Source organism: Engraulis encrasicolus, chromosome 19, assembly GCF_034702125.1.
Source record: "Engraulis encrasicolus isolate BLACKSEA-1 chromosome 19, IST_EnEncr_1.0, whole genome shotgun sequence".
In the NCBI taxonomy this organism is placed as follows: Eukaryota; Metazoa; Chordata; class Actinopteri; order Clupeiformes; family Engraulidae; genus Engraulis; species Engraulis encrasicolus.
In genome coordinates this window covers 51998676-52008675 of record NC_085875.1, presented here as the reverse complement: position 1 = coordinate 52008675, position 10000 = coordinate 51998676, and the positions used below count along the sequence as shown (strand labels likewise).

The following is a 10000-nucleotide window of genomic DNA, read 5'->3' as shown; positions in this document are numbered from 1 at the left end:
AAGTGCCTTCAAAACAAACATACTTTAGATGCGCGCACACACACACACTCACACACACACACACACACACACACACACACACACACACACACACACACACACACACACACACACACACACACACACACACACACACACACACACACACACACACACACACACACACACACACACACACACACACACACACACAGAGAGACACACACACACACACACAGAGACACACACTCAAAGGGAAAGATACATACAGGGCCTTTCCCATTACTGATCTCCACCCCTACCCCTTTGCCTTCCTCTTGCCCCTCGTGCTTTCAAACAAAGCCGCAAGGTTTAGGGCTTGAAACGCAACCCCTATGGATTGGGATGCCCCTTCAACAATCATGGAATGACACTCACAGCTGTCAGTAATTCCATGCATTAGGTTGACGTTAATAGCGATTGTTTTCATGTGCGTTCCACAGAGAAAAGGGCAATGTTAAACTTAGTGCCATGGAATAATTATTACCACTTTAAAACCGTCAATTGTGGCGAAAATACTGAAACTTGAGTGCTGTTGTGGGTGCCGCGGCTTGCCGCCAATTTTTAAATGAATTCGCAATGCATACAGGGAAACCTGTCGTAGCCCTCCGTTGCGGAGTCTGGTGTTGGAAAATCTCCGCGCGGAGGCGTGGAAAGCCCTTTTCCCTACCCCTACCCATCTGTCTGAACGTGAATCGGGATGCCACTACCCCTACACGTGGACGCGCAAAACGGAGGCAAAAGGGTTCGCGTAGGGCTAAGGGGTGTAATGGGATTCACCCACAGACACAGACACAGATACACCACACACGGTCAAACACACCATCACAAATAGCTCATGTTACCTGCAACTGTGTGATGACATGCGTGCTTACAGACTCTCTCTCTCTCTCTCTCTCTCTCTCTCTCTCTCTCTCTCTCTCTCTCTCTCTCTCTCTCTCTCTCTCTCTCTCTCCACTTGCCTGGTGCATAGCCCCGATGATCTTGCGTGTCTCCTGATAGGTGGTCTGGGCGCTCCAGTGGGGGTTGAGGGTCTTGAGGGCGGCCGCCACCCGGTTGTGCTCCCTGACCCAGAGCGTGTGGAGGGCGGCGAGTGGTAGGCCCTCATTCACCCTGCTGTCCCCTGCCAAGAAGCACTCAACCCTGCCACTCTCACTCTCCCTCACACTCTCACCACTCCGCTCTTCCACCTCGCTCCACCTCTCATTCTCACTCCCACTCTCCCTCTCACTCTCACCACTCCTCTCTTCCACCTCACTCCTGTGCTTTCCTCTCCTCCTCTTTACCCTTCTCCTTGTCCCTCCATCAACATCACTGCTTCCACCACTACTTATCGCTCCACTGTCGTCATATTCTCCCCTTTCTCTCTTTCTCCCTGCTACTCCTCCATCATCCCTCTCACTCTCTTTCCCATCACTCCTCACCCCTCTCCTCCTACTACCACCACCCACCCTCCCATCGCTTTCCTCCTCACTCCTCATCTCCCTTCTCCTTAGCTCTCCATCATAGTCACTGCTTTCCCTAAGACTACCTGCTCTATTGTCATCATATTCCCCCCTTTCTCTCCTTCTCCCTGTCGCTCCCTCACTCTCTTCCCCATCACTCCTCACTTTTCTCCTCCTTATTCCTCCATCACCACCAACCTCCTCATTGCTTTCCTCCTCACTCCTCTTTAGCTGTCCATCATAGTCACTGCTTTCGCTAGTTGTCCCAGCTCCACTGTCGTCATACCCTCCCATTTCTCTCCTTCTCTCCCCTGCCTCTCCTTCTCTCCTTCTTTCCACCTCACTCCTCCTCTCTTTCCTCCTTAGTCCTCCACCATAGTCACTGATTTCTCTAGTGCTACCAGCTCCACTGTCGTCATGCTCTCCATTATCGCAGGTGGGCCTCTTCGTTGTCCTCCCCACACCTTCTCCATTACTGCCTCCACTTTCCTCAACAATACCCCCACAGCTTTCATGTCCACCACCTTCCTCCTCCACAACTCCCATCCTCCTATTCAGCACACCTGCCTCCCTATTACAGCTGCTTCCATTGCTGTCATCGTCATCCTCACGCACACCACGATGTTCATCATCACCTCTTTCTCCACTTCTGTGACCATTTGTGTCATCCTCTTCCTCCACACCTTCACCACTCCTCCTCATCCTCCTCTTCCTCACGCCTTCGCCAACATGACCACCATCCTCATTCTCATCCTCTCCGCTATCTTCACTACTAATAATATCCACCCCCCTCTTCTCCTTCACAACACCTTCTCCATCACAGCCTCTACCAAGGTCACTGCCATCATCATCCTTCACATCCTCCACACCACCAACACCACCACCCATCCTCCTCTCCATCACACCAGCTCCACCACTTCCACGACTGCCCGTCATCCTCTTCATTACACCTTGCCCGCTGTCATCATTCTCCACACCACCTCCGCCACCTCCGCTCACCCTCCTCTTCCTCTTCATCTTCAGTACACCTGGTCCTCCACCATGGCCACTGCCACCATCCTCTACTACACCCTCCACTCCTCCTCCAGCCTCATCCCATGCACCACCTCCAGGTTCCTGCAGGCAGGCGGACGGTGTGTCACTAACAGATGGCAGGAAGGAACGCCCACCGCAGCTGCCGGTGCCGTCACAAAACCTATTATTAAAGATAAAGAAATAACAGAGATTCTTTAAGTATATAGAGATATGCCAACATAATAGGTTGCTATGGGCACCTAACGTGATCAGGTTCCAGTCTGCCTATAGGGGCGTGTCATAATGCTCCTAGCATTGAATAGAACAGTCCTTAGGTCTGCCTAGGCAGAGAGAGTAGAGAGAGAGAGGTTCCATTGGCCCATTGTTTCCGGGTTCTATTGTCGCAAGGGGGAGGGGGGGGGGATCCCCCTTTAGGCAAACCTAAGCAGACCTAAGGACTGTTCTATTCATTCTAGGAGCATTATGACACGCTCCTTTAGGCAGACCGGAACCTGGTCACGTTAGGTGCCCATAGAAACCTATTATGTTGGCATATCTCTATATACTTAAAGAATCTCTGGTTCCAGTCTGCCTAAAGGGGCGTGTAATAATGCTCCTAGCATTGAATAGAACAGTCCTTAGGTCTGCCTAGGTCTGCCTAAAGGGGGATTTCCCCACCTCCCCATTGCAATAATAGAACCCGGAAGCAATGGGCCAATAGAACCTCTCTCTCTCTACTCTCTCTGGTATTAAAGTTCACAACACCAGTACACACACTCGGGAATTTCTTTTACAATCTTGAATGTTCCATCCAGCCTGTGTCCTTCATGAAACATCAACAATGTCATCATCAACGTAATAAAAAGACATACATGGGAGACCTGGTGTTGCAGACCTAATTCATTGTTTTATGTGAGTTAGTGTATTAGTATGTTTAAAGGGAGACTGTGTGAGATTTTTAGTTTTTTATTTCCAGAATTCATGCTGCCCATTCACTAATGTTACCTTTTTCATGAATACTTACCACCAGCATCAAATTCTAAGTATTCATTATGACTGGAAAAATTGCACTTTTCATACATGAAATGGGGGATCAAAGAGGGTGGAGTAATAAAGAGGCTTCGAAACCCGCCCACCCAATGCAAAAGTGTGTGCTCAAGTTGGGTCTCCTAAGGGGGCGTTGTCCCCTCCTTCTTCTTCTAATTTTGAGGTGTTTGCACGAGAAGTGCGCTACCGCCATCTACAGTGCTAAGGGTACTCCATTTATTCTCAACCTCAGGACTCCGAAGGCCTCCTAACCGAAGGTCTCCTAAAGGGGCGTTCACCCGACAGTAAGTGGATACCAGAAATGAACTAGAATGACTTATCTCTGTCTAGAGTATCTCTGTCTTCTCCATGGTCCGCCATTTTGAATTTCCAAAAATAGCCATTTTTAGCTGCAAAAACGACTGTACTTGGACCATACTAGAAAATACTTGTTTATTACTTAGTAAACTTCCATGTAAAGATCAAATTAGGCAAATTCAACAATGTCATCAACATAATAAAAAAGACATACATGGGAGACCTGGTGTTGCAGACCTAATTCATTGTTTAATGCGAGTTAGTGTATTAGTATGTTTAAAGAAGATGTAGGCCTACACATTTTAATCCTCAAGCAACTCTCTGATGGAGAGCCAATAGACCCTGTCCCTGGACGTTGGGGCTACCAGGATCAAGTTTGTGTTTGTGTTTTTATACCTCTCATTGACATCCAATAGACCCAAGCCCTGCCCCTGTCCAGAGGTAATGCCAGGATCAGGCTTTGCAGTAAGTGAATGTGTGCATGTGTTTCTGTATCTGCAAGTGTCTGCAAGTATCTGCTATGAATACGTATGTCCTCGATTGTAAGTCACTTTAGATAAAAGCGTCTGCCAGATGTAATGTAATGTAATGTAATGCAATGCAATGCGATGTAAAGTAATGTAATGCCTTTGACGGACAGCCAGTAGACCCAGGCCCAGGGCCAGGCATACTGTCAGGACCATGCTCAACAGTGAGTGGATGTACTGAGATTGCTACTTGTCAATAACAACACCGTGGAGAAAAGCTGCATTCTACTCTTCACCGAAACCTGGCTTCAGTCGTCTACCCCAGACGCAGCTATCGAGATAGAGGGCTTCACAGCGCATCGGCAGGACAGGACAAGAGACTCCGGTAAAAACAAGGGAGGGGGCTTATGCGTGTATACAAATAACAACTGGTGTACAAACTCTGTGCCTGTAAGCAGATACTGCTCCCCAGACCTGGAATATGTGACTGTGAAGTGTAGACCCTTTTATTTACCTCGTGAGTTCTCCGTCATCATCATCACTGCTGTATATATTCCCCCTGATGCTAAAGCCAGCTCCGCCCTGGGACTATTATATGACGCAGTTAACGACCAACAGAGCCTTCATCCAGAGGCTGTCCACATTGTAGCAGGGGACTTTAACCATGTTAATTTAAAGACAGCACTGCCTAAATTCCATCAACATGTTAAATGCGCCACAAGGGGGAACAACATATTGGATAAGGTATATTCAAATGTCAAGTCAGGCTTCAGAGTGAAACCACTACCACACCTGGGCCAGTCAGACCACCTGTCGCTGCTTGTGTTACCAGCATACACCCCCCTCAGGAGAAGCACTCCCATAACCACCAGAACAGTCATAACCTGGCCCGATACTGCCTCTGAACAGTTGCAGGAGTGTTTTGAGTCAACAAATTGGGAAGTCTTTGAACACCCAGACCTGGAACTGCATACCACAGCTGTCCTGGAATATATCAAATTCTGCACAGACAGTGTCACCGTGGAGAAGCAGATCAGGGTTTATCCAAACACCAAGCCATGGATGACCAGAGAGGTACAAAACCTCCTTCAGGAAAGGAACTCTGCCTTCAGGAGTGGTGATGAGGGGATGTACAGCGCGGCCAGGTCTAGCCTCAAGAGGGGAATCAGACAAGCCAAGGCGGCTTACAGGCAGAAAATAGAGGACTGTTTCCAGAGCCACAACTCCAGGCAGGTGTGGTAGGGCATTCAGCACATCACGAACCACAGACCCAGTACCAAGTCAACAGATTCCGTGGACACCTCATTGGCAGAGGAACTTCATTAATTATGATCCATTACCCACCAGGATACAGCAGTTACTCTCTCGTGCTGGAAGAACAGCAGGTGAGGCGGGTGCTACGGGCAGTGGATCCACGGAAAGCAGCGGGCCCGGATGGTGTCTCTGGACGGGTCCTGAGAGACTGCGCGGCCCAGCTGGCTGGGGTCTTCACTACCATTTTCAACCAGTCCCTGAGCCAGGCTGCTGTCCCCCCCTGCCTGAAGTCCTCCACCATCATCCCGCTCCCCAAAAAGAACACCATCAGTGGACTGAATGACTACCGACCAGTGGCACTCACTCCCATCATTATGAAGTGTTTTGAAAAACTGGTTCGGGCTCACATCACCTCCTGTCTCCCACCTGGGTTTGACCCTCATCAGTTTGCCTACCGGGCCGGCAGGTCCACAGATGACGCCATCATAACAGCCCTTCATGCTGCTCTGTCCCATCTAGAGCAGCAGGGGAGCTATGCCAGGCTGCTCTTTGTGGATTTTAGCTCGGCATTCAACACTATCCTCCCCAACAGACTGATGACTAAGTTATTGGACCTGGGGCTGTCACACTCCATCTGTCGGTGGATACTGGACTTTCTGACAGGCCGCTTCCAGAGGGTAAGAGCTGGCTCCCACCTGTCCTCAGTCATAAACACCAGCACAGGCTCCCCCCAAGGTTGTGTGCTAAGCCCACTCCTGTACACCCTATACACTTACGACTGCACCCCCTCTCACTCCAGCAATAGTATCATCAAGTTTGCTGATGACACCACCATCGTAGGTCTCATCTCCAAGGGAGACGAAACTGCATACAGGGAAGAGGTGCAGCGTCTATCGGTCTGGTGCAAGGAGAACAACCTGTTCCTAAACATCTCAAAAACAAAGGAGTTGATAGTGGACTACAGGAGGACAAAGGCTAACATTCAACCGCTGGTCATCGATGGGGCCTGTGTGGAGAGGGTCTCTGATTTCCGCTTCCTGGGCGTGCATCTGAGGGACGACCTTACTTGGAACACCAACACCACTGCCACCATCAAGAAGGCACAACAGAGACTGTACTTCCTTAGAGTCTTACGGGCTAACCATCTACCCCAAAGTCTACTGGTGGCCTTCTACCGGAGCTCCATAGAGAGCATCCTAACATACTGTTTATGTGTGTGGTATTCCAGCTGCACAGCAGCGGACAGAAGAGCTCTTCAGAGAGTGGTCAGCACAGCTCAGAAGATCACCAGCTGTCCCCTGCCCTCTTTAGAGGAGTTGTTCTCCTGTCGCTGTCTAAAGAAAGCCAAGCAAATCATCAGAGACCCCTACCATACTGGACATAAACTGTTTGAGCTGCTGCCATCAGGCAGGCGTTACAGGGCTCTGGGTACAAAAACAAACAGGCTAAAAGACAGTTTTTATCCAAAAGCAATCTACACACTAAATTTTGCACAGCTGACTTTTTAAAATCTTAATTATTTTTATACAGTATATATATAGGTTCTTTGTTGATTTTTAAGCACCGTGAGCATCTGCACTTTACCAATTTCGTTGTACCTGTACAATGACAATAAAGTTTCATTCATTCATTCATTCAAAGAGTGAATGGGCCCTCTGGCTTTCCAGAGGCAGGCAGAGGCTACCAGTAAGTGGATGTGTGCCTGTGTGTTTTTCTGTGTTTCTGGTCATACCTGGGGCAGCCATGGGTCAATGGTTAGAGCTCTGTCCTCTAGATCAGAGTGCTGCAGGTTCAAATCCCACCATCCATGGCTGAGGTGCCTAACCCAGTGTTTCTCAAAACTTTTCGTGCCATTCCCCCCTTCAGAGGAAGGGTGTCTGTCTGCGCCCCCCTCGAGCAAAATGGTTACGAAAATACAAATAAATAGGCCTTCGTAAAGTTTATTAGAGCCTAATATACACGTATATGGCCTATGATGTTCTCTAAATATTAGTGAATAAATATGAATATATTGTGATTGTAAAGTGAATGTGTTGACTTGATGGCAAAGCAGAAAAGTATTAAAAAAGAAAAACCTTCTGACTTCACGCGCCCCCCCTCCAATACCTCCACGCCCCCCTAGAGCCCTAGAGGGGCTTCCGCCCCACTTTGAGAAACACTGGCCTAACCCAACCCCACATTGCTCCAGGGCCTGTAACCAATACCCTGTACATTAAATAACTAAGTCACTTGGACTAAAAAAGCGCCAGCTATGTTAAGTTTAATGTAATGTAATAATTAGAGATGCACCGGATCCTGATTTTTAGGATCCTGCCGGATACCGGATCCACTGCTTAAGATCCTGCCGGATTCGGAACCGGATACCAGATCCTACGAAAGGGTTGAAACACATAACCTACTCGCACACATGGGCCCTTTTTATTACGTTGGCTCAAACTATTTTTTAGACTCTTTGGCTTACTGCCACACTGCCTGCGATGGCCGCTTCCAAAGGGCTTTGACTCCATGCAGCGATTTGGGTTGTGAAAGACTGACTGAAAAGCCTAGGCTACATAAAAATTAGAGATGCACTAGATTCTGATGATTAGGATCGTACCGGATACCGGATCCACTGCTTAAGATCCTGCCGGACCCGGATCCTGTGAAAAACCCTATTATCCTGCCGGATCCGGAACCGGATCTTGGATCCAGTGCATCTCTAGTAATAATGTAATGTAATACCTGTGATGGACAGCCAATAGGCCCTGGCCATCAAGGCTGTCTGGATCAGGCGTCTCCCTGAGCAGGCTCTGCAGGGCTGGGCTGTGGCCATACACCGTGGAGGCGTCCAGGAAGGACGTGACCGCGTTGCCCTGCTGCCTCTGTAACAGCTGCTGGAGGAGGTCACCGTCGTCACCACGGCCACAGAGATGAGGACAGCCGTTGCTGCTACGGTGCACAGAAGATTTTACAGTGTTACATACTGGGGCACCCTTACCTCTCCCTACACCTCCATCCATGGCTGAAGTGCCCTTGAGCAAGGCACCTAACCACACATAACTCCAGGGACTGTAACCAATACCCTGTAAACAACTGTAAGTCGATCTGCTCCATTTACCCTGTATTGCTGTTGCTACACTCTTCCTCCTCCTCCTCTTCATCCCCTCCGGTGTGTTTGCCGCTGAAGCTCGGGCACGCGGGAGAGGAGCGGAAGAAAGGGAGACAGCTCTTCTCTGTATGTTCCTTTTTATTGCTCCCAAACCACGGGTCCTCAGGCGGGATCTGTAGCCGACAAAGTCAGAACCCAAAACCTCAAAACAGTTACAGCCTACAAAAAAAGAGACTTGACTTGACTCAGAGGTTGTTGCCAAATCGTGCCGCAACATCTGTCTTCCACAGACATGAATGCGGCACTGAGTCACAGCATTTTATTCATGCAGTGCAGTATAAATTCAACTCTCAGACAGTTGGACCAAGTACAGGAGTGTCAAATCACATGGCAACCATGACCTCTAAAGCTTCTACATCTACAGTTAGAAAACTCTTACACTATTCCTCTTCGAATAAAGGTCTTATATCAAAACTATACCAAGCATTTATGACTGAACAAGTTCACTCTTCAGAATATGTCAAGAATAAATGGGAAGTAGAAAGCAGTCAAGTCATATCAGAAGAAGAATGGTCCAGCTGTTGTGAATTCCAATGGAAATATACTAATTCTTATATCTGGAGAATTTGGATGGCATATATATATTTTGGGATTGTCCTGTAATCATTCAGTTCTGTTCAGAGATACACAAACTGATGGAAAGCATATTTGATTTAACTATACCTTTTCAATTCAACACTTTTGTGCTGCACTGTAAAAATAAAAAGTTTCCCGAAGCACCTTTAGGGGTTCCTCAGTGTGCCACTGTGGGGGAACCCCTAAACCCTCATGGGAGATACTTCTTTTCATGCAGACAGGGAAGTGCACTTCAACAAGTATTTATTGGTATTTTGATATCTGCTGGTAGGAAAACTTTTACAAGGCACTGGTTGCAGCCAGACACGCCCACTGTGGAGGAATGGACTGATATAGTTAATGAGGTATATTTAATGGAGAAAATAACTTCTTTTGGAGAGGATGCAAATGAGGAGGTTTGGGAGGCTCTGGGAAGTTAGGGGATAAACATGATTTGTTTTTCTGTTTTTTTGGTTGTTGTTTTTTTTGTTTGATTGTCTATTTTGGGTTTTTTTTGCCCTGTTGTATTTCTTTGTTTTTTCTTGTTGTTAAATTTAAAAAAAAAAAAAGAATTAAAAGAAAGAAAACTCTTAAAGTTAGAACATTTCTTTTTCTTTTGCTTTCGGCAAAATGTAGATATACACTTTATCGTGTCAAGGTAAAGTAACAAGAACTCCAATTTACCTTAATATTTTTAATACGTATATCACACTCCAAGATGTTACTATGGTATTATTCCATTATTATTATAGTAC

The 10000-nt window shown here is 47.5% G+C and overlaps 1 protein-coding gene across 1 annotated transcript in view; it reads right to left on the bottom strand.

Moving 5' to 3' along the window:
- Positions 1-10000, bottom strand: part of tpo (thyroid peroxidase) — a 69236-nt gene that overhangs the window by 31949 nt on the left and 27287 nt on the right. The window contains exons 8-10 of the mRNA XM_063184681.1: positions 8640-8803; positions 8264-8470; positions 981-2658 (exon numbers count right to left, since the gene is read on the bottom strand). Coding sequence (XP_063040751.1) covers positions 981-2658; positions 8264-8470; positions 8640-8803 — 2049 coding nt within the window. The remainder of the gene's footprint in view (positions 1-980; positions 2659-8263; positions 8471-8639; positions 8804-10000) is intronic.